Source organism: Exophiala xenobiotica (assembly GCF_000835505.1).
Source record: "Exophiala xenobiotica strain CBS 118157 unplaced genomic scaffold supercont1.4, whole genome shotgun sequence".
NCBI lineage: Eukaryota > Fungi > Ascomycota > Eurotiomycetes > Chaetothyriales > Herpotrichiellaceae > Exophiala > Exophiala xenobiotica.
The window spans coordinates 2493216-2518889 of NW_013562491.1; the positions used below are offsets into that span (position 1 = coordinate 2493216).

Here is a 25674-nt window from a genome sequence, read left to right on the forward strand (position 1 = left end):
ACCACGGCCCGAAATGATCTGAATTTAACTCCGTACTTTCGCCTGCAATCAGGCTTGCTGCGAAACAGGAACAATCTGCGCGCAAGCAACTGCCGAGTTGCCGAACACTTCATTTCGGTCCAGTGCAAAATCAGGCAAGGCAATAATATCAAATCTTATAGGCATGGCGGCACTGGACTTACTCTGCACGTTTAAGACAGACCTTACGAAGAAGAAACCGTTGTCGTGAAAGCCAGACACGGAAGTATTGCTGGACCGCTGCAAAGAACATCCATCCATGAGTCGCGACAGTCCATGCTCACCACAGGTTGACCCGAAAGAGACGCATCTGTTCACAATTGACGTGGTTGATCAAAATGTACACAGCCTCATAGAAATTGCCTCAGCTGTACAGTAGTACGAGTACCTTGCATATTTTTCTTCCTCGGCCAATATTGTGTGGCAGTATCAACATTGAGGTACTCCATAAGATGATGTAATGGGCTTCCACAAATCTGGAAGCGAAGTCTTGTTTTGTTTATTCGCAGGTTTGGTGGACCTGTTGATCATGTCGATCAACATCAATGTCAGGGGTTCTCAAGATTGCCGAGCTGTGGCTATTGTATAATGTTGGAATGAAATGTTCGAGCATATTCAATTCACTGCGCTGGTACGTTGAGTTCTGCGTAGTTATAATAAGTCGGTCCGATGACCAACCCCTAAGCTCTTGCAGGGCTATCGAGAGGCATGTATTGTTAGGCGCATATGATACATCAGATTCGCAAAATAGGACTGACTGCAACCCTTGTTCTGAGCCTCATCTACATGTAGACAAATGCCAAACCCCAGTGGAATAGACTAGGCACGGTTGAGAAACCGAAGTCATCGCACGCTGGAGCATCAAGTGAGGGTCGGGATTCCAGAGCTGTGAATGATGTTGGAAATTTGAATATGAGCCTCCAACGCCGTCTTCTCTCTCCCTTTCAAGAAGATTCGGCGGGTTGCTTCTCAGCAACAACCGACTCGTGAGCGACATTCTCGCTGCTCGTCTCGCTTGTGACCTCCTTGATCGGTCCGGTGAACCGCCGGCGGGCCCGAACGTAATAATTGACGATGGCGAAGAGCATAACGGCGCCGAATACCGGAGAAGCGTAGTTCATGTTCGTGCCTGTGACTGGTAGGACTGGAGGGAATGGCAGGAAGATGATCAGGAAAAGGCAGAACGCGATCGCTAGCACATTCACGACTAGGCCAAATCTTCCCAGTGTCCAAGGTCCAAAGGCGATTGGGTTGCTCGTGTTGAAGCGGCGCATTGCAAACATGAGTGTCGGAATTGCATAAGAGAAGTAGAATCCGAGCGTCGTTAGAGATATCAAGGCATTGAATGCGGTGGTGGAGCCGATGTTGATCAGTGAGAGCAGAGATACCGCAACAAAGATTGCAACCACGGCGTTCGTCGGACACTTATTCCAAGGCGTAATATGTGAAAAGAATCCCGAGAAAGGCAGGCCTTTGTCTCGAGAGAAGGCCCAAATCAGTCGAGAAACCGACGCCACACAGCCGAACAAATTCATGGTGAAGACGATGATCACGGCGGTCATCATGGCGGTTGCAGCCTTCTGGTTATTGGTCGCCTCGAGGAAGACACCAATAATTGGAAAACCAGTCTCGTTGCCCAGGACGGCATCCGGATCGGTGATAGAGTACAGCACGGCGAGGATATAGGCAAAGCCCGCCGTGCCGTTGATGATAACCGACCAAATCATTGCCCGAGGGATGTTGAGAGGAGCGTTGAAGGCTTCCTCTGACATGTGTATGACAGCATCGACCCCAGCCAAAGCAAATGCCGGGGTCAAAAAGCCCAAGCAGAAGCTGACCCCATCGCTGTCCCAGCCGCCGCCGTTGATAAAAGTACCCCAAACGTCGTGATTGCTGGCTTTGTCGCTGGTTGCCAGGATACCGATCATGACCAGAAAGAAGAACAACACATGCAAGGCACCTCCTAATGTTTCCCACAGCGGTAGTAGCTTTTTGCCGAATGTGTTTCCGATAGTTGCAATGCCGGCAAATGCAATCATGATTAATGTCGCATGCCAGCGTTTCGCCTCGTATCCGGAGTAATTGAGCACAGCAAGGCCTTGTATCATTGATGCGATCAGGAAGCAGACGGAGGCTATACCTGCAACCCATCCAGTAATGGTGACCCAGCCTTGAATGTAGCTGACGAGAGCCCTCCAGCGTAGAGGTGCATGCTCAGCACTCCAGTGATATTGAGCACCAGCTATTGGTGAACTAGTAAAGCCCGTCAGTCATCGTACCTTCAACGTGACCGCATCGATACCTACATGGAGGCCATCTCGGCCATCGATGTTGCAATTGCCAATGTGCCCAGCACGGAGACGATGAATCCGTAGACGACAGAAGCAGGCCCTCCATTGGTGTATGCGCCTGCGAACAAAGCGCTTGTTGCTTCCCAGGTGCACAGAGTGCAAGCCGACATGCCGAGTAGTGCCCAGAAGTTCCATTCTCGCTGTCGCGAAATGTCAGCTGTGCGTTTGACTTATCCGAGATGGTCAAGAATATTTACCTTCAATACTTGTTTCTTCCCTGCTGCCTCGAGAGCAGCAGCATCTGAGCTGTAAACAGTCATCCTGGCAAAGTGGAATCACGAAAGGACAAAACTTTTGGATAGAAGGGGAGGAAGAGAGAGATCGGGAGGAACGGCCTTGCCAGAGGCAGCTGGATAGCGAAGGTAAATATTTGCTTCAGGGAACGAGAACCGCAACATGCATTTGATGTGTCGCATTGAACCGAGACAAAGCGCATCTCAAGCTAGCTTAGGGAGGCAGGAGCGAAGTGACCAAAGCATGCCTGCTCTTTCGACCACTGGGCATGCAGTCCGCTGGCAAGAGTGAGCATGGTCGTGCATGGTACATGATAATTTGTTGCTGTCACACGTTGAGGGTACAACCCCTTTGCGGGGTTCTGGGACGAATATCCTTGTGATAAGGCCTGTCTCCGGGCAGTGTGGCACTTTTTGGGAGACATCTCCGCCAGTAGAATGTCGGGGTGGACGACGCGGATCAACGCCGCATGCCCGTCCCGTTGCAACCGAAGCCCAAAAGTGCCGGGGGCGTGTGCGCTAGGTTGCGCCTCTCCACCATTTTCAAGCCTTTTGCCGGGGGATTGTCCGCCTAGCTCGTGAGCTTGTCAGAGAACCATGGTACTGTAGGTGAACCTCGTTTTGGGCCCAGTTGAACACAAGGATTCTCGCACACTGATAGCATCAACTGGGTTCTTGAAGGCAGCGTTTCTTGACAGCTTCATCAACGCCAGTGGGGACGGCATTCGCGTCCAAACTTCGACAGCCGGGTGCCAAAAGAACCATGATTTTCTGCTTCAGTTGACGTGATCAAGGGTTCGTCGTTTACCTGAAGCAAGAGAAGTGACGCTAACGTGCACTATCCGTTGGTCGTTAACGAGCTTGAGAGCGGCAAGCATGTGTTATTTGACATGAGTAGCGATATGCTTGCTGCCTCACCACCTTCTCGGATGCTCAAGTCGACCTCTGGGTAGAGTAATGACCTGCATCCAAACATTTTAGCGAATACCACCTCCCTAAGGGTTACAGAAGCGAAGATCTCACCGCTTTGGTGAACCCTAGACTCGTCGACTATCGCAAGGACCCCAGCGACAACGTGGCAAACGAAGCTCCTTCGCCATTTATTATCCGTAGTATCATCGATTTTTGTAGATTAAAGATGAATGAGATACTGTCTTCGCCAGACGGGATGACTGGGAGGACTCTAGGGACACGCGCTAGCAGCGTGAATTTGTTGGCTGGCTCAGTAGGAGTAATAGGTGAGTGATGAGCCAACGTCGACCAATCGTGCCTGTTGGTCAGAGCCGTGTGCACAATCCCGGTGACGAAACCTGGTAGAAAATGAGACCAAGGGTGTCATTCGAGCTCCGTTCCGAACATCGAGGACGACAAATCCCATATGGGGCTCTTCAAAGTGTCATGCCCGTGACCCGACATAAGGAACAATGTCAATAACACCTTCGATCCCAATGCTGTGCTGCTTGGACACTCTCATTGAGTGTCATTCATGGCTGTAGGACGCCGGCTGCTCGTGCTCAGTAACTTCTGCCCTTCTCCGATCAAAAGCAACGGATCAGCGAATTTATGTGGTGCGCCAGTAGCTGGAACAGTCTTGAATGTCCTCGAACTGCCCTGCCACGGCTGCCAACGTAGAAAAGAAACCAAAGTAGTAGAAAACAAAGACCGTACGGAGTACGGAGTACAACATGCGTGATATTCTTGAGAGAAATGGGCAGTTCACCGCCTAATGGGCCAACCACTCACCGCCTAGACTTTTAACCCGGCAGTATTTTACAATTTTCTCAGACGCATCACAACTTCACAAGCCAGCCACGGCCAGCCTCAATACCTTCTCACAAAACAAGAGACGTTATCGACGCCATACAGCCAGCAAAATGAGCAGTTCGCTAGAAGACGTCGGCGCTGTTTTCGAATCACTCGGTGACCTCGAGAAGGATTTTGCGCAAGTCGAACTCGATGCTCGTACGGAGCAGTCTGATCGCTCAACCTGCGCTTTGCGCTGACATTTCATTCTAGTCCGAAACAAAGAGTACTCTCTGAAGCCATTGTATACGAAGCGCAAGGCACTGCTCGACCGAGTGCCTGACTTCTGGCCTACGGTATTCGGTAACGGTCCCGAAGAAGTTCAGCAGTTCCTCTCGCCAGACGATCTCGCCCTCATTTCCTGCATCAAGTCGTTTACCGTTGACCGACACCAAATCGAGTCCGCAACGAAAGGTGAACCTCGCAGTCTGCGCTTTACCTTCGAGTTCGCCGAAAATGAGTTCATCGAGGACAAGCAACTGGTGAAAGAATTTGAATACAAGCCCCGAGAAGATGGCCCAGGCAGTCTAGTATCAAAGCCTATCCCAATCAAATGGAAGAACAAAAAGAAGGACTTCACCCATGGTTTGCTCGATGGTGCGGTGGAGCTTCACTCTGCCGAAGAAGCGCTGAAGTTGAAGAACGGCAAGGAACAGGTCGAGCTCGTCGATCGTGAGGCGTTGTGGCAGCACGAGAAGCTGCGCGACAAGATGGTGAAGCTTGATGAAAGCGACGAACATGAACCAAGCTTCTTCAATTGGTTCGGGTTCCGAGGCGCGGTGAACACGGCCGTCCCCAAGAAACCTGCCGACAATGGAGCCAACGGCGCCGACGATGAGGACGATGACGAGGAGGTTGACCAAATGCTGGAAGTCGAAATCTTTCCAGCCGGCGAAGAGGTGGCCATTGTGCTGGCCGAAGAGCTCTGGACAGACGCTATGGATTACTTCAGTAAGTGCTCCTAAAGTGTCTCGTGGTTGTACCTCAAAGACTGACCTTTGTTCCAGTGTCTGCCCAAGACGACTTCCCAGGGGCGGATGAGCTCGATATGGACGATGAAGAGGAAGATGAGGAGGATGCTCCGGAGCTGGTGACCGCCGAGGAAGCCAGACCGAACAAGCGGCAGCGCAAGAACTGAGCTTCTGTTTTCTGTAATGCCTTTTTCGGATATGTCGACATGTACCATCACCAGACGAGACCAAAATTTGTCCACCTCTTTGTGACAGATAGCTGGGTCAAATGATTATCACTCTGTCTTGCTCGTTGTCCGCCATCCATCGCTCTATGGTTGGCCGCGCATGACACAGCCCCTTTCCGTCGCTCTGCGCCTGTAACGTATATGCAGCCATCTCCTTGCTCTGAATACGCCGTCCCTAAGTTTTCTGTTTGACTTCGTTCTCGTCCGGTAGCCCTCCAACGGGGCTCTCTCTTCATAGCACAATAACCAAGATCAACAGTATAATCAAAACCACGATCAAAACCGCAATGCAGCAACTACTCACACTATCCTCGTTCTTGCGGATGACCTCGCCTACCTTCTTCACGCCGACATTCAGCTTCCCACCCACTCTGTCTGCCAGCGTGTCCACCTCATCAAGCATGTGACCCTGCTCTTCCAGCTCCCGGCCCATATCCTCCGCCTGCCCGCGCAGCACGCCGACAGACTGAAACACGCCGTCAAGCTGCTCGTCCTGCTCGGCCATCATGGTCGCTTGTTGCTGCGCTTCAAACTCTCCGTAGGGGTCGTCGTCGTCGCCGTAGCCGCCTTCTTGGTCCTCGAATGCCGCTGGCGCAGGTAACTTCCCGGGGACGCCGCCCGCAATGTGCGTGTCTGCCGTCACGCCTTCCAGCTCGTGGCGCATACCCTCGACTTCATTGCCGACATCTTTGACGAATTGCCGCCGCCGCTGGACCTCGGCGACGTCCAAGCCGAAGCGATACGGGTCAGACTCGACCGCCGACACGGCCTCGAGGAGGTCTGCAAGGTCCGAGGTCAGAGTCTCAAGGTTCGAGCGCAGATCGGCGCGGGATTGCTGGAGTTCGGGCGACGTTGCGGATGTGGAGAGCGTGCGGATGCGCAGGTACGAGGAGAAGAGGTGGCGGGTGGCTTGGAGGGTCGATTGGACGTCTCTGCAGAGCAATGATCAGACATGTCAGCAGTCGCTCTCATGTATAGTAGAGGGCTTAGAAAGAGAATGGGAACGGTACGTTTGGACTTCGAGGAAGGGGTCGTCGGGTTGAGGATTGGCCATGATGTAGTTCTTCCTCGGAAAGGCCGTCTGTAATTTCTAGCCCATGAGACGCCGAAGGTATGTTTCTATTCCATGATTGTTGAGTACAAATTCTAAATGCGCAGAGAAGCTGGATCACAGAGGCGATACAGCGTGGTCAAGCACCAGGTGCAAAGTGTCGCGCGCGTCTCGGCGGCCACGGCCGAGGTTGAAAGTCAACGTTGGCAAGGCCCTTCGGTTAGCAGCTATTCGACCCATAAGGCCCAGCGCAGAGTGAGTAATATACAGTATCATTGCAATACACGACGGTGCGGCAGAGGACGTAGGTACCTAGGCATGAATGTCCTCCTTGACCTTCAAAGCACCGCACCACACCTATGGTCACCCTATGAGCCTGAATCCTTCTCATAAAGTTGCTCATACATCAATTCCCCTCGTCTTCTCCTTCCGTCGGATACAGCACGAAGCTTCTGCACTGCATTCTCCACTTTCTGGTCTACTATCCTCAGATGCAGGCTCAGCTTTTCGCCCAGGTCAGACTTCTTGATAGCATCAAACTTCAGTGCCAAGTTGATAGCATTCTGCATTGGCAAGAATGATTCCAAAACAGCATTGTACAGAGCACGCGTTCGGACATCTTCCTTTATCCCGTCCGCCAGCTGAACAGTGAAGTCTCTCTCTTGCGCAATGGGAAGCATCCTTGCCGCATAGCTTGCGACTTGATCAGCATTGCCACCAGACTCAAGGGCTTTCGCGGCCGCTAGTTCGGTCAATACGCTCAGGACCAACGGATCCATTCTAGGATCGACTTCGTGCTCTTTCAGCTGTTTGCCGTCATGCAGCATGTCTTCGAGGATGCGTGTTACTTTCAAGGCTCTCTGCCATGCGCTTTCGAGCTCTGGGCCAGCGAAGCCGTGATCGGCAGCACGCTTGTGGAAGCCCAGCATCAATTCGAATGTCACACCCTGTTTCTTGAGCGAGAAGCCGGTTTTGTTGGATTTTTCCGCGCAAGCAAGGATGATCCGTTCTTTCCCAATCTCACATGCCTTGCGCGTGATCTTCTGCCAGAAGAAGTGTGGCAGTCTTTGTTTCGACATTTGTAGTCCCTCTAGCCAAGGTCCCAGATTATTCCACACAACATCCTCGTTCTGTTCGCTCAATATGCCGATCATCTTTTTCATGGACTCTCGAACGTTCGGCTTGTCATACGGATCCCGCGGCTGCAATGTGATCTCTTCATCGTCCGACATGGTGACTTTAACGCCCGCATCGTTCGAAAGTGCCTGTTGCCGCGATGGTTTGTAGATGAGCTTTCTGTGATGCTCCGGAAGCGCAGCTGGAATGAAGACTTTCTCGCGCCATGCTAGAAGTAGCTGGTCAAGCTCGCCGTGACTGGTAGGTGTGAAGGAAGGTACCACTACAAGTCCTTTAGTACTGAGGCGTGATGTTGGATATTGAGGGTTGCTAGATACCTTTATGTCTGTTGGGAGTGGTGCTGAACGACCGGGAGGCTTTCGACGCACTCCGTAGGCTCTGTCGACAGCTTCTGCAGACATAAAGCAAAGACTGACCAGCTTGAGCCATTGCTGTTCCGCAGATTTCAGAGTATCGCTGGAGCAGCCTGTCTGACGATACTCTGCGCGAGCACAACTGAGCGGCAACGTTGAAGTTCAAGGTGGGCTCGGAAGATAGCACATCCGTCTGCTCCTTCTCGATATCAAACCTGAAGACCGAGTTGAGACGATGCTTGTGTAAAGTTGAAGGAACAAATCAATGTCCTCGCTAGCATTGAAAAGCTTGTCCTAAAGCGGCATGTTATCAATGCCAAAGTGGGCGGCGCAGTTCAGCCTCGCATTGAAACTGAATGGGCGAAGCTCCGCGACTTCTTTCAAAATGTCAAACTAACAACATTACAAGATGTCGCAATCTATAGCCACGCGCATGTCATCATGCTGCTGGCGGTCGCTCTTCGCCGAACTGCGGCCACATCGCCAGTTCTCCCGGTCACTCGTCACTGTACAGCGAGGTCCCGTCGAAAAACTCGCAATCCCCGAGTCCCTTCCACAGCAGTTTTGGCCGCAACTACCTGAACGATTTAGACCTGGTCGGAGTAAGAAACTATGCTCTCGGTTCTCCTTTTTTGCGGTGCTAATCCTGGAGGAATAGGCAAACGTGAAATAACCATTCACGATGCCCCCGTCTCCGAAGCCGCAATCTGCAAAGACCCCGTCTCCCTCATCGAGCAGCGGCAGCTCGCCCTTCTCGACCCTACAGGCGCACGATCTCGCTTATTCGACAAGACGAACAAAGACCGCGCGATGGTTGGAGACATCCTCCTCGTTACCTTCAAGACGGGCGAACCTGTATCTGGAGTGATATTAGTTATCAAGGGCTCAGGACCGCACAAGTCAGTCCTGCTTCGGAATCAATTAACCGGAGTCGGGATTGAGATGAGCATCAAAGTACACAGCCCGCTGGTGCAAAGTATGGAGGTAGCGCAACGGGCGAAGAAGAGAAAGAGACGTGCAAGACTGTATTACCTGCGCAAGCCGGAGCACGATCCTGGTAGTGTGCAAAAGGTGGTGGACCAGTATTTGAGGCAGAAAGCTATGTTGACAGGTGGGAAACCGACGCGGCAGCAGCAGCATACCGGTCCAAGAGTGAAGAAGGGCAAAAGATGAGGGAAGACGGAATCTTCCTCTTGAAAACTTGATATTTAGCGAGAACAACGGGTCGTGATGCAGGTTTTCCTTCGAAGACGTACGGCAGTCCAGCATTGCCTCTGCTGTGAAAAGCATAGTGTAGAATACGTTATGTGGGGGCAGTTGCTGCCAGATGATACACTGCAAAAGGACCTTGAACAGATTGCAGGAATGGTAACTCTGCATCACAAAAGAAAGCTCACGATTTGGGAAACCCCACAGCCTTGTAGGAATAAATTTTATCTATCCACCTGCCGGCTGTATACCCAGGCACATCATGAAGGACTTTCCCAGTGAGCGTCCAAGAGGCCACTCACAGATAGATTATCTCAGAGCAACAGTAGTGTATGGTCGTCGTCGATCTGTGCTTGGATGTCAAGACTGATCTTCCCACCTACCACCGCCGGTCCTTTGACATTAACCTAAGATGAGAAGTCAGCATCGGCCCAGGGAGACAACTACCAGTACAGGCAGAGCGCGTTGAAAACATACCGTTCCCTTCGGAGAATGAGAGCCCACCACATCCTCATCACCAGCAAGACTCAACTCGATGGAGCTCATTGGTGCGCCCACACAGACTTGCTTGCCCTTGTCACGGTAGTCGAGGATGTTCGTCTGCGCAACGGCCCCTGCGACGAATGGCGTGGTAAGGGCGTACCCAATCCGAGCGTGCAGATGTGTACGCAGGATATGCATAGCCGAGGATGACAGACGAGTGTTGGCTGGCAGAGACGTAGACTGTGGAATGAACATGACTCTCAATTTAGACAAAGCCAACGGTCCGCTGGGGTCGGATGGTAGATTTCCCGCTTGAAGGGTTCTTGTGGACCTCCACTTTGACAAGCCAGCTGGCAGATTGGTCGCGGGGCTCAAGAGGTATTTCTGAACAGTCGCGGGTGCGGCGATCACAATGGTCGGCTTGCTCTGAGCGGTGGCAGCAAGAAGGTCGATTTTGTCGCCGGCAACGGAGTTCAAGGCGATCGAAGCGTTCGAGTATAGTGCTGCTAGAGTCCAGCACAGCGTGTAGCTGTCCGTGAGGCTCGTGGTTGGCAGGAGTGTGTCGGCTGGTGTTAGCTTGTAAGCTCGGACGAGCGTCGCTAGAAGCGCTGCAATGCCTGAGATGAGGTTCTGAAGTACAACATCAGGATGGGGAAGGCCCCAGCAAATATTGCAGTGGAAGACTTACTTCAGAGGTATACTTGACCAGATCATACGTTCCGTTAGGTGCTGGGCAGAAGACTGACACTGGTGGAACTTGAGAGTCTTTGTCCAAGGGTAAGACCTCAGAAGTGGCACTACGGTTGTTCTTTTCTACCAAATCATTCCATGAATTAACAGTGAAGCCATCGGGAGCATCCCCAGACCAGTCCATATGCTGACTGCCCGCCTTAGTGACCCAGATGACGTTCTTGAGGGCTTTGTTGACTGAATGCAGGCCGTCAAGGTCGAGCACACCGGCTTCTGCAATGACATGGTCTGCCGAAGTCTTTGCGAGAAGCGAGTTGAGCTTGTCCTGTGGCAGACCGTACGGAAGCAAGATAGTCGAAAAGCCATAGAATGAACCAGCTGTGGTATCACGTCAGGATAAAGACCAGTTCCACTCGAGCTGCTGGACATACCGAAAATTGCGGACAACATCTCCACCGAATTTGAGAGACACACAGCGACGTTCTGTCCGTTGTTTCGCTTGACATACTGACCAATCGCGTTGATTCCCAGAGTGAGATCCTCAAATTGATGGTCGAGAACTTTCTCACTCCCGAGGACGGTCAGGATCTTGCCTTTCTCGCCTGTTGGTGTGCCGTCTTCTTTGACAGCACCACGGACAGCGACTCTCCATATGTCGCGGAGATCGCCTGGCCGGCCTGAACTCCATCTAGGCGTGCCTGGGTCTTTGACTCCCAGACCCGCACGAAGAGGATAACCATGTGGCATGTCGATGGCTCGATAGACGGCGGACTCACCAGAGTGTCGGATTGGGGCTATCTGTGCCTGTCGGGCGAGAAGGAAGGGATGAGTGTCAGGCTCTCTGCCAGTAAGCAATGGGTAGGTGAGAAAGACCACCAGCAAGAGGACGAGTAGCGTGCTGTAGATGTTCCATGACGAAAAGAACTCCGCTATGGCAGCATCAAGTCTCTCAGCTGTGGTTGCCGTCGACATGTTGGTTATTCTGCGCGTATTGAGTAACTAATTGGGAGAGTAGAGACGTGGGAAGTCTGGAGGAGCATGACAGGGAACCGAAGGTGGAGGAGGCCCCACGTGATAACCCCATCCGAATGTCGTCGAACTTCGTGGCTCGGTGGCTGTTCCCATGGTCACGTGAAAGGCCGTACCAAGTGTCACGTGCAAGGCTGTGAACCCGTCACGAGTGAGCGCCGAGTCGCGATTCTTTTTTCTCTTCTTGGTCAATGTCATTGTCAACTTCAATTCACCTCCAAGTCTCCATGCAACAGTCTATTGGATGCATTAATACTGGGATCACGATGCATTGTCTCTCTTCCTCTTCCTCGATGCCAGATGCCGGTTGGAATGGTTTGACTTCTCGCGGCCTTCGACACGAGCATTCACTTGCACCTTCTCTCAACTCCCACAGTTCGACCATGTGACACTGCTGTGACTACCTACCTACTGATGGGTGAAGAAAATCAGTCATCACACCACCCATCATAGTATCTGGCAGGCTCATATCTCTCCAGCCACATTTTCGGTTTCTGCGGCCTAGAGGTTGCCACTTTCGACCTCGACCCCCTAGCCTGGTATCGCTTCGAAAACCATGGATGTCGTAGTACGTCGCTGACGGATATACGCTCTGTTGGATGGTATCTAAGCATCTTCGAGAGCAAATCCTCCAAATCTTCAGCCTCTTGTCTCAATAGGCGGGCCGGCGGGCGCGTCAGGATGCCGATCTTTCTTCCCACAGCGCCATCGTCGTCTTTAGGGAACCACTCGAGGATTTTCGCTCGTCGCTCGATCAGCGTCATTCGATGCCACTGGTTCAACTTCCCGATATTTCTAATGCGGTGTCTAAGATCAGGTCTTGGCTGAAGCTGGCTTCCTTGTTGTTCTTCGCTTACTGTAGCATGCAGAAGCTCGTCTTCCCGACCACTGTTGTGAGCCTCTTCTTGGGAAACCTTGGCAGAAACATCGTCGTCACCGGCTTCTGCGTCTCCATCTGCCGGCTCCTCGTCCCCGGACTCTTCTCCAACGCCCAGAGCGTTCCACCACTCCACAGGGACTAGTCCGAGGAGCCGGGACATCTGAATCAATAAACCGGCCATCCCTGCTGAATCGTCACGGAAGAGAATCTTTGCAGACCTCATCTCAAAGAAGCAGCATGACAGGCCCCAGATGTCTGCCTGTGGAGTTGGAAAGTCATCAAACCCAATCTCCGGCGCTCCATAATTGAAGTTTGTGCCTACATCCGAGCACTTTGGCGGATTGTCGATAAGATATGCCTCTCCCAGATCGATCATGAGGAGTTCAGGCTTGATCAAGGCGAGATTGGACTGCAGAAGGTCGATTGGCCGGTACACCATTTCTGGTGCGCGTCCGTCTACCGGTGGGAGATCTCGCGGAGGGTCATCGAGACGGCTAACTATTTCGGCAAAATCCAAAGGTTCGTGGAGCTGTACCCTCTCGGCTTGTGGGAGCCCGAATGCATTGTATATGTCTTCCACGCTCCACTCGTTGATGTCTTGGATGCGAAACAAGATGTTGCTTGCGCTCAAGTCGGCAAGAGCAACCTTCGTTGCATGCAAGTGGGCAACACCTTCTGCGACCTGGCGTGCGAGCTTGCGAGCGATGTGTGGCTCGATCTTGGTCTCTGAAGCGTAACCCCTCAATGAAGCTATGCTGGGCCCGAGGACCTCGAATACCAGACACAAATGAGTTCCGTTGGGACCGCTGATGGAGAAGTGGTCGAGAAGTGGTGCAACGTGAGCCGATTCGAAGTCGAGTTGTTGCTGAGCGAGAAATTGATGGATCTGCAGCTCACGAGTTCTGCCGGAGCCATCTGAGGTGAGTATCTTGAGCGCTATGTAACGCTCTTCTTGATTGTCACGGGCCAGCCATATTGTTGCGCTTCCGCCAGAACCGAGTTTGTGAACGACCTTGTATCGATCATTGGAGAAACTGCCGCCGATGAGAACAGGGTGAAGGCCGCCTTCGACGTACATCTCAAGGTCCTCACAGTCGTCCCATGTAGGTACGTATTTGCTCGGCTTCCACATTTCGGAAATATCTGAGTGAGTGAGTTCTGACATGTCGAATCTTGGAAGCGGTGGCCAATGCTGGATGGAGGGAGAACCAATATTCGGGACTTCTCACGATTTATCGCGGTCAGTCTGGGCCGCCATGTTGTCAAGCCTTTGTTCTGTCCCGACGTCTTTGTTCATTGTGGGGTACCTCCCACTCCTGTACTGTTCCCGGTGGCCAATTTGCGACTTTACGGTCTTTGTTCTTCGTCTCCTTGTTCGTTTGAGCTTGACAAAGCCATACGTGTGGATTGTAACAAACATGACCTTGTAGTGTTTACAATGGTCTGTGGACTTACAATGGCCCTGCATTGATCGACCAAGGCGGAAATGACAGCGAGGTTTCTGCTGTATCATGGTTTTCTTACATATATCTGAACATCAGCTTCTGTTTTGCACCCAGAGAGTCTCACTACGCTCGGAGCCACCGAAGTCACTGAGAACACAAGCACAAAGTATCAACATCCTTCAACAAAAACAACATGTCAACACAAGGCCCTTTCCAATGCTGCTGCAGCCCTTCGCTTCCTGGTTCTGATACTACCTCCGATGCTGACTACTACAAGACGAATGGTGTCCTGAATTTCTTGGACATGGTGGTCGACCGTGAACTCACGTTGGACTGCATCCATGGCAGTCAACTACCTCCTAATCAGCATCTTGTGGGCGCTCCAGACCACGACATCTGCGATGAAGTTGATGATCTGGAAGAGGGCGAAATCGGCGAGGAAGACGAGGGTCTAGAAGAGGGCGAAATCCGCGAGGACTTGGAAATGGCCGAGACTACCAGCTCGGAGTCAGCTTATTCTGAACGATCTACGGTGAGCTCGAACGGTTGGCTAGTCTACCTTGAATGGTATGTCAAACCGAAACCCGCGGAGCGAGAGGTTATCGAGGTCACCGCCGCCCAACTGGCAAAAGAATATGCTTGCGACACGGTGTTCATACGTTCAAACATCCACAACACGACTCGCATCCAAACCAGACATGGCCGCAAAACCGTTCTAGCGCCATGGCATTATACTTGTGACTTCAAGATGAGAGAGCGCAAATGGAGGCCGTCGCATGTAAGTATATTGACAGTGCAACTCTACCAGGAGTCAGCTGTTTTACCCCCGTTCTTGATTGGAGCACCTTACTGATGAAATACAGGTCTACACCGACACCCGAGCTGTCCAACGTGCGACCAGATACACGGAGATGGTCACGAAGACTACTGGACTTGCTCGAGGAACATGCAAGAACCCCGATTTCTACGACAAGACGGCATATTCCCATTGCAATGGTGATTGCAGAGCCCGAGCGATGCTACAGGTTTGATCAACATCAGGCAAGTGGTAAGTGAAGAAGGTAGGTGATCATGTAGGTAAGTCATTATTCTTTGTCTTCCCTCCCTCTAATATGCCTCCTCTATCCTGAAGATGTCTTCGGTGTCTCGTGCAAAATTCTTCGTAGAGCCCCATATTCTCGTCCCAGTAAATTGTCCTTCCCAAACTTCCCAACTCTCTCTTCGCCGTTCAAGTGAATGTCTTGCGGAAAGAGACGGCAGACAGCGATTGCATTGCCAGCCTTCGCTAAAAAAATAAAACACATCCTTCATGTTTTGACGTTGAGTCCAACTGTGATGAGAAAGCAGGATGGAAGCAGCTATGACTGAGTGGGCCGGAAAGGAGCACGGATCTTGAGATGACTTTGGTATATTCTAGAAGGGAAAGTAGCGAGTTCGCAGGTTGACAGATATTGCTTAGGTATTGCAGAATATAGTACTTCTATGGAATAGTAAACATGGCCAGAAGTTCAAGATCCTTACCGTCTGTTTTCATTTGCAGTCATTCGCCGTGCCAGACGTTCAGTCCTGCACTACGGTGGTAGCATTGTCTGGAATGAAGATTGCTGGTAACCATACGTGATGATTTACAGCAGCGCCATTCGGAGATAGCGGATAGGACACATACTCGTTGAAAGCCCTGACAGCCGTCTTCGGTCGTTGTCAGGTGAGCTCCAAGAAGGCTGGGAAGTCAGTCCCACAGGAGTCGTCTCTCACGCGTCCACACGGGGCGTGGTGGGAAAGCTGTCGACCATGGAGATCGGCAGTCGACGTCGCTACAGGTACTCCGCAGTGCAGGAAAAAGTCAAGTCAGGTAGACGTCAAGCGAGGGACGCGGTGAGCGGACGGGCGAGGCTGGGGTTGAGGAGAACCAGCACAGACCCTCCCAGCCAATTGAGGCAGACATCATCTCTGGCGTTTGGTCGATTGCCATCACGCCGACCAACTCTTTCAGTTTTGATGACGGCCGAAGATGTTGCAAAAGGGACGATTGCAGTGGCAATTGATGGTTGCAGGCAATTTGCAGCAGGGGACCGGAATGGGTGTTTCATAAAGGAGGAATTCCGAAGTATCGCTGGCCATTGAAAAAGTCGAGATCTGAGCTGCTTCGGAACCCATGTTTCTCCATGACCGAAGCTAACCCTGTTGAGAACTAGCGAGATCACGCTAAGCTCAGTACGCGTCTAATGATTGGCTGCAATTGACTCGTGTCTTTACGAGCTCGTATGCCCCGTGATGCCCCTGGATTCTGGTTCTTTGTCCTCGTCCCATTCACTCGTGTCACTCCATTCATGATTCCACTGCCTCGCCCCTTGGGTTCTTTTCCGCCTGTGCTTCCTCTCCACCACGTTCACCGTTCACGATGGACTGCTTCAGCCTCCTCCCAGGGGCTTTCGAGAATGGACCATCTCAGATCGTCCCTGAGATAGCGCCAACCTACCAGGTATGTACTGGACCAATCCACTGTGGCACAGCTACCCTGCCTCAGCTACCCACCATAGCTCCTACCTCACTTAGCTGAAAGAAGATCTTTAGCATACGGATCACCACCCGTTCATTGCTCGAATCATCTTGCATTTAACACCTCACGTCCATGGAGGCCTTCTCAACGTGACTGAAGCTGTCTTTCAACGCGGTGGACAAAGCTTGTGAATGGCTCAGTGCTCTATGCGCCAGCCGCAGTCTGGATTCAAGCTGGTGCCGAAAGACCTTGTATGTGTGCCAATAGAATGACATGTTTCATATGCCCCTTGCTCACCGCAACCCAACCAGCATTGCCCCGGATGACGTTAGGGGCATCGCTTCACTCGCCTCCCTCTTGGTCTATGGGGCGCATGCTCGACCTCGACCATGGTGTATATAGCTTGCCAGGTCGCTGCATTTCGGCATGTCTTCAAAGCACTCATTCACTCACAACCGTCGCTCTTTCAGACCACCCAACTGTGGCAAGCTAGCCGAACCATTCTTTCGTTCCCTTTGTTGACTCTCACATTGTCTTGCCCGGCGCAGACAATAGGTTCTTTCAGAACACGACTCTCCTTAACAAATCAAGTCAACGACCGCTCCTTTGTGGGAAGCCCAAAGAATCAAGGTATGCTACTATTCGCTGGTTTTCTCTGCTTCACTTCCACTGCTCTGGCTTCACTCTTGCCGCCTCACTGCTTGCCTACGGCGGTTGCTTTGTTCTCGGCAGAACAATAAGTGATTATCAAACGGGCAGTCGGTTCTCTTGGACTGCTGCGTTCCCATCAAGAACCTGCGCCTACCGGTGGCCAGTCTGATTTTCCTCTTCCTACACCCAACAACTACGAATCTCTGGAGATTCATTCCTGCAAACGCACGAAACTACTCCCAAACTGACAAGTGTTACAGCGCAATCTGGTTATTGCTCTGCCCAACACACTCATTCAATCATTGACGTAACACAACAACCCATCAATCTCTGATATCAACCATGGTTTCTGCAATCAAGAAGATGGCTACGGCCAGCGTCCTCTTCCTCGCCGCATCCACCAACGCTCACATGATCATGAAGTCTCCTGTCCCGTATGGCAAGAGCACTCTCAACAACTCTCCACTCGATGGCAGTGGCTCCGACTTTCCCTGCAAACAGCGTTCCGGTGTCTACGATGCGGAAGGTGCTCAGAATGTCGCAGCTATCGGTGAACCACAGACCTTGAGCTTCATCGGACAAGCTACACACGGAGGTGGTTCCTGCCAAGTGAGCTTGACCACCGATCTAGAACCCACCAAAGACTCCAAGTGGAGTGTGATACTGAGTATCGAAGGAGGCTGTCCGTCTAGTTCTGCTGGTAATATTGGCGGTGACCCCAACGGCAGTGGCTCCAGTACTTTTCAGTATACTGTCCCCGAAGGCATCGCTCCAGGCGAATACACTCTTGCTTGGACATGGATCAACAAGGTCGGCAATCGCGAGTTCTACATGAACTGCGCTCCGTTAACTGTCACTGCGGCGAAGAAGAAGCGATACGCCCCAACCCCAAAGATGTCGAAGCGTCAGACCTCATTCCCTGATATGTTTGTCGCGAACCTCGCCTCAATCAATGACTGCACGACACCCGAATCTTTCGATTATGTGTATCCGAACCCTGGTTCCGTGGTCCAATCGGCCGGAAATGGTCCTTATACTACACTTTCCTGTGGAGCTGCTGCAGGCAACAACGCCGCTCAAACCCCAACTGCTACTGGAGCTGCTTCAGTTGCAGCGACTGGCTCAGCTACTGAAAGTTCTTCTGCTGGCGCTACGAGTGCTGCAGGTGGCTATGGCTCTCCAGCCGGTTCCTCAGCAGCTGGCTCGTCTCCTGCCATTTTCGCCACTGGAGCCGCCTCGGCAGCTAGTCCTGCAAGTACCGATGTGGCCTCAGTCATTCCTGTCGGCGCATCCTCAACCGCAGCTCCTGCAGCCACTCCAAGCACCTCGAACAGCAATGGAAATGGCTCAGACTTGGGATCTGCCTCAACCAATACCTCAGCTGCTGGAACTCAAACCGGCCCTTGTACTAATGAGGGTGCGTGGGCTTGCAGTGCGGATGGTGCCAGCTTCCAAAGATGTGCTTCGGGATTATGGTCGACGGTCATGTCCATGGAGGCCGGAATGACATGCACTCCTGGAGTGTCCATGACCTTCTCCCAAGCCGCCGGTAAATCCAAGCGTCACCTCCACAGTCACATGCGACGCCATGCCGAGACGATCGGTGATTCTCTGCACTGAGTCAATTGAACTCAACCTGACACCAAAACCACCATAACGACATCTGTACAGAAACACCGACATGACGAGCTGGACTCGCAGCCCTGACTGGGCAAGCCATTGAAGAGAGTACTCAACTTTCTCTGCTTCTCAAGCTTTTGACGAACTATGGCGCCGATTGTATCAACATGCAAGGATACCTAGGTACTTTCAATTCGAAGATCATTCACGGGATTTATGACAAAAGCGGCGGACAGTACGGCCAAGTGAATGATAAGGATATACCCCCCAAAATTGCATCGGCCCGGCGTTTCGTGGAATCTTGATGGATGATCTGGTGAGGGATTTTCAAGATGATGGAAAGCACATACTAGTGCTATCTAGTGTTTTGGTGGCCCGTTTAACGTGGTTCATGACGAAGCTGTACAAATCTTTCATTAAGTACAAATGAGATAGATGAGACAATCAAAGAAGAATGGGTTGCAAAACTAGTTCATGCCAGTTCCACTGTAATTATACCCCTTTCCGAGGCATAGAAATCGATTCGTCCTTTGTCTGTCTGTTTTCAAAAGCCGTTTTACTGTTCTGCCATCTTGTCGCCTTGTCGTCTTGCTGTTTTGTGTTGTTGCCATTTCGCCGGCTCAAGAAAGACCCAGCTTCTGCTTTTGTTCTGCGAGCCACTCTTTGGCAATGTCCTCATGAGTCGAGAACGTCACGTCGTCTCCAAAACCTTTCAGCCATTGGATGAAGCGCTCCGACATGCCGATGATATGGGACATGCCCGACGTGTCCGGGTGCATGAGGATGGGGAAGACGAAGTCGGCCGAAGCGCATCCCTCGGTGGATTCACTGGCATTGTCCCACAGCCACATGAACTTGTCCTTCCACATCTGCTCGACGACGCGGGTGGAGACGTAGCCCATGCTGTTGGCCAGGTGGGGCAGGTATTGCAGCGGCATCATGTCCTCGTTGTACCAGCCGCAGGGGATCTCGACCAAGGGATGTTGGCCGTTGGCGGGGAACGACTGGGTCGCGATTTCGGTCGGGTGCAGCCACGACGACGCGGGCTGCGAGAAGTCGATGGTCTTGATGGGCGGGTCGTTGGGCGTGAAGTACGGCTGGCTGTCGTGGTGCATGAGCGAGGTGTCGTACAGGAATTCGTGCCGGCGGAGTAATTTCACCGTGGTCTCGCGGATCGTGTACATGGGCGCGCGGTAGCCTCGGGGTTTCTTGCCGCCGCACAGTTTTGTCGCGACGTCGATGCACTTGAGCAGCACGTCCGTTTCTTGTTCTTCCGTCATCTGGTAGATGCCTTCATGCGAGTACCCGTGCAGGCCGATCTCGGCGCCGGACTCGACGACGGCCTGCACGGCCGAGGGGAACGTCTCGATCGTGTGGCCCGGGATGAACCATGTCACTTTGTCGGCGATGCCGCACTTCTTGAGCATGTTGAGGAGCCGGAATGCGCCCACTTGGCCGGCGAAGATGCCCGAGCTGTAATCCGCCATGTTGTTGTCCGGATGGCAGCCCGTGCCCAGCCAGTGTGACACGGCGTCGAAGTCGAACGACAAGGCCACCTTGACACGGCGGCGACGAGAAGATCGCGAGGGTGCCGGTGATATTGTCGCCGGGATTTGTCGAGTGAGGGCACTGCTTCCCGCGGCGGCAGAGACGTCGTCCAAGACTTGGTATTCGCAATCCGTCGGCATGCCCGCGTTGACGGGCGCCATGTCCTGCGGACACGCGCTCATGACGACGATCAGGTCCGTCTGAGCCTGCATCGTCACGTACTGGCCCTTCTCGGAGGTGGGAGGCTTGATGTTCAAGCCGCCGTGGTGGTCGATGGCCACGTTCATGAACAGGTTCAGTGGATCAGGGACCCAGTCGTGCGCGATGGGGAAGTCCGGAAATGTGTCCTTTAACGCAGAATGCATGTTGTCCGTGCAGTTGTCGTGGTACCCGTCGTATCCTTGCATGCGGTATCGCTCGGCGTCGCAGGCCGACCAGATGATGTCGTGCACGCCCTTTGTCGTGTCTTCTGTCAAGACGAGCATGGGCTTCCGCCGAGTGCTGTATAGTTCATCACCCTTTGCGAGCGATACCTTGAGCAAGATGGTCCTGGTATGGACCATGGATAAGAAGTCGTTGGGATCCTTGGGGTTGAAGGCCCAGAAGTCCACCACTTGTTTGCCGTGCGTGTTGATCACCTTGACTTCCTGTCCGGCCTTGACGGGGAAGGCCACCGCTTTGCGTGCTGGTATGATGCCCATTTTTTGGCTTGGTGTGCAGACGTGGGGTTTTCGTCCAGCACTGCTTGGCTTTCCGTCAAAATACTAGTATCGAGCCAGGGAACAGGTGTATGGGTGAGGACGCGATGGCCTTGCTGTTACTGTTTTGGCTGTCCGGTTGCTATTCTTCACTCTCGGATGCACGACGCTGGAGAACTGGTCAGCTTGTCGAGAGATGGAACCCTACGCTTTTATGAATCTCGATGTCCAACACAAGGCCCGCCTCGACCCACTCGAGGCTGCGGCGGACATGACCGCATTGGAAGAGGCTGCCCAGTAAGAAATGTCACACTGGATGTGTGCCCGTCGCCGTCGCCCGTCGCCCGTCAACGTTGTGGAGAGAGAGTCCCCCGATTGTGGGGAGATAAGATCCCATCCATCTCCCAACTTATTCGCGTCGAGGTAAGGACACTACTATTCGTTGATAAAGTCCAGGCTGTTGGGAATGATATTGGTCATCCTGGGGCGGATTGCGCTCTTGAAAAACAGCAGAGGCTCCAGGCCCTTTAGATCATGAAATATGCCAATCAAACACGGACTACTCCGTCGGCCGCTGGACAAGTGGTTGAATCATCGAACACGGTACTGGTGCGTGTGTGAGAAAGAAGAGAAAATGCCGTTCTTACCCCGGCTTAAGCGCGTCGTGCTGGGTAAGAATGAAAGTCTTGATCAATGTATGCTGGCTTCCTCCTAGGCTAGAGAATATAGCTTGACCACTCCAGACTTACCTGGATCTTGTTTGACGCCAAACGCCCGGACTAGCACCGGCAGAGTATTTGGGCCCGACCACTCGTCGAAGAATACGGGGTATTAACGGGAACAACCGAACCCTCCTTTCGAGGAGGACAACCTGGGAAAAACAGCGACAATGGGCTAACAACCCTAGGCAACTCGTGTGTCTCTTGTATATCAAACAATGGTCAGGAGCTGCTCCATGAACGCACCGATCTGGCGTTCTCGGTCGACCAAATGAATCTCCAGAATCCAATGCCGTTTTTGACCTTTCCCGTCAACTCGACTCATCTGTTCCGTATTTCCCTTTGTGATATACAGCGTGATCTTGTCGTTCGGGATGCGCTCATGTGGAAAAGATCCGACCAGATGCCCGGCAATCTGACCGCCAAACTCCCACCCTTCAAGCCGGGCCACTTCGCACGCGATGTCATAGAGTTGTCCTCCTGTCATGTCGGGGTTCTCGTCATAGCGAGCCTTGACCGTGTTCCACACCGGCTCCAACGAGGCATGCAGCCGCTTCTTGACAGGGTCGTCTCCAAGGACGAAGGTGCGTCCGAAGTCCGCTTCCCAGGCCTCGAACACTGGACCTAGATCCACAAAGAGGATGTCGTCGGGCTGTATGATGCGGTCTGGAGGGTTCTCCGCGTACGGCATCAACGTGTTGGGACCACTTCTGACGACGCGTTTGTGCCAATGGGTTCGGACATTGTGCCGTTTCGTCCCAAGCTCGTGGATCTCGTTGCTCAAAGCCTTCTCGCTGACTCCTGGGCGGATCAAGTCTCGCTCGATTTCCTGGAACAGCTGGAAAGCCATGTTCTGCGCATCCAGGAGATGCGTAGCCCGTTCCTGCTCGCTGAGGCTACTAGGGTCGGCTGCCATTGTCGGAGGGTTCCTTTGAGATTTGATGGAAGAGGCCGCAGAAGAAGCCAGAACGTGGTCTGTTTTCCGTACGCTTGAAGGAGTCACCAGCAAGAGGCGAGGCTTCGTGAGCGAAACGTGGAGAAATTTGGGCCGAGGTTGTGAGGTTGTCACCTGTGGCACCGACGTGGGCACCTGCGTGGCCATCACTAACTTAAGGGAGCACCATTACACCATTACCTAGGTAGGCACCTATTAGGCACTCCGGTATGGCTCACTAGGCTCACCAGGCTGGTGAGGCGGGGCTGCGCTAGGCTACTTTACTGTACCCCCGTACCTAAGGTAAGTACTAACTTAAGTGCACGCGGCCTCCCGCATGCCCCCATCATCCGCCGTCCTCCAAAGGTTACAAGGCCGTGCAAGGCACACCGTACTATCGTGGTAGGGAAGAAATGTCCACGGGACAGCGAAAAAGTTGAAATTCAACATCACCAGTGCTAAAAGTGTGCAGTCGCAATTGAAAAATTTTCAAACTGGCGACTACATGCTAAGGTACATAGAGATCATTCTCTGATCAACGGCTCAACGGTCAAACAATCTCGAGGCCACAGTCACCTTTCGCTTATGGTCGTACTCCGTAAATCCCGGCTATGTCTTCCATTCACGCAACCACTTCCGGATACTGAGGTCCGCAAGGAGGCCGGCTGGCTGCCAAATTGCATTGACGGAATAGTCTGACCTCGTTCTCTGCGAATGCACCCACGACGCTGTGCAAGACTCCGTGGTTATTGAACAAGACCAGATCCCCTTCCTCCCAGTCGTGGGCGTAGACAAATTTGGGCGCGATCCCCGGCCGTTGCAAACCGTGCACGATATCGCGGACCTTCGCAAGGTCATCGATCACACTGCCATCTTTCAAGTGTATCTTTCGCACCACGGAGGGGTGAATCTGCAACGCGAATCGACCCGTCACCGGGTTCCGCCATACCATGGGAAGGATTTGGATGTCGCTTTCACGCTCAATGGGCGGGAGGTCCTCGAGTGGAACTTCCTTGCCTTCTGATACCATGCCGAGGCCGTCGGGCCGGGACTTTGTGGTCGAGATCCATACATATGGATGCGGAGCGTATTCGATCTTGGACGTCAAGACAAACTCCTTCTGCTCGAGGCTGAGGTTGTCGAACATGTTGTAGCCCGACACGAAAGCGGTGGTGCCAAGGGGGACGTCGAGAGTATCGCCAGTGCCGTCGTCGTACAAAAGGGTCTGTCTCCGGTTCTTCGGCACCTTTACGGCCAACAGGGACGTGACGAGAGGTGGGTTGAGCTTTCCATAAAGAGCCGCGTCGATGTGCCAGCGATAGAACCGCGTATAGTCCAAGTCCAGCTCATCCGGGATTACGGTTTTGTGGAAGGTTCGGTGGTGAGGATGCCTCAGTTTGATGTCAGTGAGACCCTCATATTCGGGCACGAAGCCGTTTCCGATGACCTGTACTTCAGGCTGATAAGGTATGGTCTTGAGATCAGGATGGAGGATGGAGCGCTTTGCGTCAATGGTCGTGCCGTGCCCGTATGTCATGGCCTCGGGGTCAAAGCGACGGGTGAGTTCGGCTTGATTCTTAGGAGTAAGTTTCCCTTGTGACTTGATGCAGACGACATTGTGTGTATAGAGCGTGTTGCGGAGGACTTGGAAGTCTTCCTCTGATAAATGTGCTAGGTCGATGTTCTGGACCAGAGCGCCCAGTTCCGGATGGGAAGAGTTGACGGGCTGAATAGTGACGCTTGACATGGCGGGTTCCTGTGAGTCGAGTCTTCTGGCTTGCTGCTGTGATCTGTAGGTCAGGGACTTCTGCAATTCTTTTACAAGGTCAGCAACAATCTGCACGAAGGCATGGAATCATGGTAGTCTTTATATTCATCCAAGAGTGAAGTTTGGTCGGACAAAGTATGGCCATCTCTGGCGTACATCCGTGCCAGCTGCGTACATGTAGGGCAGGTTGTCGGAGACTCCCTATCAGACTTCGAAAGCTATCCATCATCCACACACTGGGACCGAAGGATGTTGTGCAATGCAGACTTGCGAACATTGAGGTGTGGAGGCGAAGGGTTTGTTTATTGTGGATCGGGATGTACGACGTCTTTCGGCTGTCTCCGTTATCGAGCAACCTCGATCGATCCTCGGTTTCTGCAGTCAGAATATTCGCAATGCACCATTTTCAAACATGCTGGAAGTCGTCGTGGTACGGGCGACATCTTCCTCTGCTTTGGGTAAGATGATAAAATTGGTTCTTGTTGTACGCAAACTCCGCCTATCACAATATCGAAAGATGGGCTTCGTGACTCGATTGATCGGATCTCCTTCATCATAACGCCACTCTCGTCCTGCTCCATATAACCAACCATATTTGGCACGTAAAATCCTTCTTCAATCGTCATAATGGCCTGGCCTAACCGCACTACTCATAAACGCATCGACGATGTTGGCATACACTTCGACCTCCTTGCCTTTATCTCCAGGTAAGAAGGAATGCCATTTGACTTCGCCGCCTTCGAGCATGGTTGGCGATGCATATGGTGCTTTGTCGGGGCCCAAGTTGTCCCATAGCCGTTCCTGTAACGCAACGCAGTCAGCATTCGTGGTGTCTATTCTGTCCCTACATCCCTCCTTTCCTCATTCCTCATCATACATTCTCCACCCTTCACCCTCGCTCGCCTTTGTCGCTCTCTTCTCACTCTGCCCCTTACCACACAGGACCAGGTCAGCCAGATCATGGAACTCACTTACCAACTGAATCCACAACTTCCGGTTGACGTCCTTACTCAACAACATCGTCTCTGGGTCAAAATACGGCACCGCCGGCAGTCCCAGACGTTTGGCCTGATGACTCAAGTTCGTCCATAGCGTCTCGCACCACACCACTTTGTGGTTGTCGTTCTTAAACGAGGGAGGCGCTGAAATTTTGTTGTGGCGCGACGCTGACGCGATGATCGCAGCCGCGTCTTTTTTTGCAGCAGATGGTGTGGCCATGGTCAATGCAGGCAGAGTTCTGGCCACGGACCTCTCATTCGAAGGCAATGATGTTTGAATGAGTAGCTTGGATCTGAACAAGAGATAAAATCTAAGAAGTGTAGAATTTATGGTCACCTACTGGAACGCACGGAATCC

General features: G+C 52.5%; 13 protein-coding genes across 13 annotated transcripts; 4 read left to right on the top strand and 9 right to left on the bottom strand.

Moving 5' to 3' along the window:
• Positions 1 to 639: 639 nt before the first annotated feature.
• On the bottom strand, positions 640 to 4239 carry PV05_07144 (uncharacterized protein). The gene is made up of 3 exons (XM_013459940.1): positions 2567 to 4239; positions 2325 to 2509; positions 640 to 2271 (listed from the first exon to the last, which is right to left on the bottom strand). Exons 1-3 carry the CDS (start codon positions 2627 to 2629, stop codon positions 963 to 965), a joined length of 1557 nt encoding a protein of 518 aa, XP_013315394.1. The 5' UTR covers positions 2630 to 4239; the 3' UTR covers positions 640 to 962.
• Positions 4240 to 4334: 95 nt separating this feature from the next.
• On the bottom strand, positions 4335 to 6831 carry PV05_07145 (uncharacterized protein). Its single transcript, XM_013459941.1, has 3 exons — positions 6614 to 6831; positions 5402 to 6535; positions 4335 to 5341 (listed from the first exon to the last, which is right to left on the bottom strand). The coding sequence occupies exons 1-2, from the start codon at positions 6655 to 6657 to the stop codon at positions 5836 to 5838; spliced, it is 744 nt and encodes a 247-aa protein (XP_013315395.1). The 5' UTR covers positions 6658 to 6831; the 3' UTR covers positions 4335 to 5341; positions 5402 to 5835.
• On the top strand, positions 4411 to 5664 carry PV05_07146 (uncharacterized protein). The gene is made up of 3 exons (XM_013459942.1): positions 4411 to 4564; positions 4619 to 5356; positions 5413 to 5664. The coding sequence occupies exons 1-3, from the start codon at positions 4477 to 4479 to the stop codon at positions 5541 to 5543; spliced, it is 957 nt and encodes a 318-aa protein (XP_013315396.1). The 5' UTR covers positions 4411 to 4476; the 3' UTR covers positions 5544 to 5664.
• An 82-nt stretch (positions 6832 to 6913) lies between the features above and the next one.
• Positions 6914 to 8381, bottom strand: PV05_07147 (uncharacterized protein). The gene is made up of 2 exons (XM_013459943.1): positions 8109 to 8381; positions 6914 to 8053 (listed from the first exon to the last, which is right to left on the bottom strand). The coding sequence occupies exons 1-2, from the start codon at positions 8218 to 8220 to the stop codon at positions 7023 to 7025; spliced, it is 1143 nt and encodes a 380-aa protein (XP_013315397.1). The 5' UTR covers positions 8221 to 8381; the 3' UTR covers positions 6914 to 7022.
• Positions 8382 to 8541: 160 nt separating this feature from the next.
• On the top strand, positions 8542 to 9623 carry PV05_07148 (ribosomal protein L19). Its single transcript, XM_013459944.1, has 2 exons — positions 8542 to 8746; positions 8803 to 9623. Exons 1-2 carry the CDS (start codon positions 8554 to 8556, stop codon positions 9315 to 9317), a joined length of 708 nt encoding a protein of 235 aa, XP_013315398.1. The 5' UTR covers positions 8542 to 8553; the 3' UTR covers positions 9318 to 9623.
• On the bottom strand, positions 9423 to 11531 carry PV05_07149 (uncharacterized protein). The gene is made up of 4 exons (XM_013459945.1): positions 10958 to 11531; positions 10525 to 10904; positions 9831 to 10466; positions 9423 to 9760 (listed from the first exon to the last, which is right to left on the bottom strand). Exons 1-4 carry the CDS (start codon positions 11496 to 11498, stop codon positions 9668 to 9670), a joined length of 1650 nt encoding a protein of 549 aa, XP_013315399.1. The 5' UTR covers positions 11499 to 11531; the 3' UTR covers positions 9423 to 9667.
• Positions 11532 to 11983: 452 nt separating this feature from the next.
• PV05_07150 (uncharacterized protein) lies at positions 11984 to 13600 on the bottom strand (the record flags this gene model as incomplete). Its single annotated transcript, XM_013459946.1, has 1 exon — positions 11984 to 13600. One exon carries the CDS (start codon positions 13598 to 13600, stop codon positions 11984 to 11986), a length of 1617 nt encoding a protein of 538 aa, XP_013315400.1.
• Positions 13601 to 14073: 473 nt separating this feature from the next.
• On the top strand, positions 14074 to 14916 carry PV05_07151 (uncharacterized protein; the record flags this gene model as incomplete). Its single annotated transcript, XM_013459947.1, has 2 exons — positions 14074 to 14658; positions 14744 to 14916. The coding sequence occupies 2 exons, from the start codon at positions 14074 to 14076 to the stop codon at positions 14909 to 14911; spliced, it is 753 nt and encodes a 250-aa protein (XP_013315401.1). The 3' UTR covers positions 14912 to 14916.
• Positions 14917 to 16197: 1281 nt separating this feature from the next.
• Positions 16198 to 19121, top strand: PV05_07152 (uncharacterized protein). Its single transcript, XM_013459948.1, has 4 exons — positions 16198 to 16362; positions 16455 to 16631; positions 16692 to 17010; positions 17292 to 19121. The coding sequence occupies exon 4, from the start codon at positions 17374 to 17376 to the stop codon at positions 18649 to 18651; it is 1278 nt and encodes a 425-aa protein (XP_013315402.1). The 5' UTR covers positions 16198 to 16362; positions 16455 to 16631; positions 16692 to 17010; positions 17292 to 17373; the 3' UTR covers positions 18652 to 19121.
• On the bottom strand, positions 19044 to 21114 carry PV05_07153 (uncharacterized protein). Its single transcript, XM_013459949.1, has one exon. The coding sequence runs from the start codon at positions 20898 to 20900 to the stop codon at positions 19272 to 19274; it is 1629 nt and encodes a 542-aa protein (XP_013315403.1). The 5' UTR covers positions 20901 to 21114; the 3' UTR covers positions 19044 to 19271.
• Positions 21115 to 21586: 472 nt separating this feature from the next.
• On the bottom strand, positions 21587 to 22622 carry PV05_07154 (uncharacterized protein). Its single transcript, XM_013459950.1, has one exon. It carries the CDS (start codon positions 22530 to 22532, stop codon positions 21828 to 21830), a length of 705 nt encoding a protein of 234 aa, XP_013315404.1. The 5' UTR covers positions 22533 to 22622; the 3' UTR covers positions 21587 to 21827.
• Positions 22623 to 23172: 550 nt separating this feature from the next.
• Positions 23173 to 24297, bottom strand: PV05_07155 (uncharacterized protein; the record flags this gene model as incomplete). The annotated part of the gene is made up of 1 exon (XM_013459951.1): positions 23173 to 24297. The coding sequence occupies one exon, from the start codon at positions 24295 to 24297 to the stop codon at positions 23173 to 23175; it is 1125 nt and encodes a 374-aa protein (XP_013315405.1).
• Positions 24298 to 24933: 636 nt separating this feature from the next.
• Positions 24934 to 25536, bottom strand: PV05_07156 (uncharacterized protein; the record flags this gene model as incomplete). Its single annotated transcript, XM_013459952.1, has 2 exons — positions 24934 to 25119; positions 25294 to 25536. 2 exons carry the CDS (start codon positions 25534 to 25536, stop codon positions 24934 to 24936), a joined length of 429 nt encoding a protein of 142 aa, XP_013315406.1.
• Between the last annotated feature and the right edge of the window lie 138 nt (positions 25537 to 25674).

What these genes read in the sequence shown, in the direction of transcription:
- PV05_07149 (XM_013459945.1), bottom strand. Translation starts at nt 11,498, where the DNA reads ATGTCGACGGCAACCACAGCTGAGAGACTTGATGCTGCCATAGCGGAG. An exon ending in TGGTCAAGTATACCTCTGAA is followed by an intron (nt 10,467 to 10,524) that starts GTAAGTCTTCCA and finishes GTTGTACTTCAG; the next exon opens with AACCTCATCTCAGGCATTGC. An exon ending in CTCATTCTCCGAAGGGAACG is followed by an intron (nt 9,761 to 9,830) that starts GTATGTTTTCAA and finishes TTCTCATCTTAG; the next exon opens with GTTAATGTCAAAGGACCGGC.
- PV05_07152 (XM_013459948.1), top strand. Translation starts at nt 17,374, where the DNA reads ATGGTTTCTGCAATCAAGAAGATGGCTACGGCCAGCGTCCTCTTCCTC.
- PV05_07144 (XM_013459940.1), bottom strand. Translation starts at nt 2,629, where the DNA reads ATGACTGTTTACAGCTCAGATGCTGCTGCTCTCGAGGCAGCAGGGAAG. An exon ending in GGAAGAAACAAGTATTGAAG is followed by an intron (nt 2,510 to 2,566) that starts GTAAATATTCTT and finishes ATTTCGCGACAG; the next exon opens with CGAGAATGGAACTTCTGGGC. An exon ending in ATGGCCGAGATGGCCTCCAT is followed by an intron (nt 2,272 to 2,324) that starts GTAGGTATCGAT and finishes GGGCTTTACTAG; the next exon opens with TTCACCAATAGCTGGTGCTC.
- PV05_07148 (XM_013459944.1), top strand. Translation starts at nt 8,554, where the DNA reads ATGTCGCAATCTATAGCCACGCGCATGTCATCATGCTGCTGGCGGTCG. An exon ending in ACGATTTAGACCTGGTCGGA is followed by an intron (nt 8,747 to 8,802) that starts GTAAGAAACTAT and finishes CTGGAGGAATAG; the next exon opens with GCAAACGTGAAATAACCATT.
- PV05_07145 (XM_013459941.1), bottom strand. Translation starts at nt 6,657, where the DNA reads ATGGCCAATCCTCAACCCGACGACCCCTTCCTCGAAGTCCAAAC. An exon ending in CCCTTCCTCGAAGTCCAAAC is followed by an intron (nt 6,536 to 6,613) that starts GTACCGTTCCCA and finishes ATTGCTCTGCAG; the next exon opens with AGACGTCCAATCGACCCTCC.
- PV05_07154 (XM_013459950.1), bottom strand. Translation starts at nt 22,532, where the DNA reads ATGGCAGCCGACCCTAGTAGCCTCAGCGAGCAGGAACGGGCTACGCAT.
- PV05_07153 (XM_013459949.1), bottom strand. Translation starts at nt 20,900, where the DNA reads ATGGGCATCATACCAGCACGCAAAGCGGTGGCCTTCCCCGTCAAGGCC.
- PV05_07146 (XM_013459942.1), top strand. Translation starts at nt 4,477, where the DNA reads ATGAGCAGTTCGCTAGAAGACGTCGGCGCTGTTTTCGAATCACTCGGT. An exon ending in GCAAGTCGAACTCGATGCTC is followed by an intron (nt 4,565 to 4,618) that starts GTACGGAGCAGT and finishes ATTTCATTCTAG; the next exon opens with TCCGAAACAAAGAGTACTCT. An exon ending in AGACGCTATGGATTACTTCA is followed by an intron (nt 5,357 to 5,412) that starts GTAAGTGCTCCT and finishes CCTTTGTTCCAG; the next exon opens with TGTCTGCCCAAGACGACTTC.
- PV05_07147 (XM_013459943.1), bottom strand. Translation starts at nt 8,220, where the DNA reads ATGGCTCAAGCTGGTCAGTCTTTGCTTTATGTCTGCAGAAGCTGTCGA. An exon ending in CACTCCCAACAGACATAAAG is followed by an intron (nt 8,054 to 8,108) that starts GTATCTAGCAAC and finishes AAGGACTTGTAG; the next exon opens with TGGTACCTTCCTTCACACCT.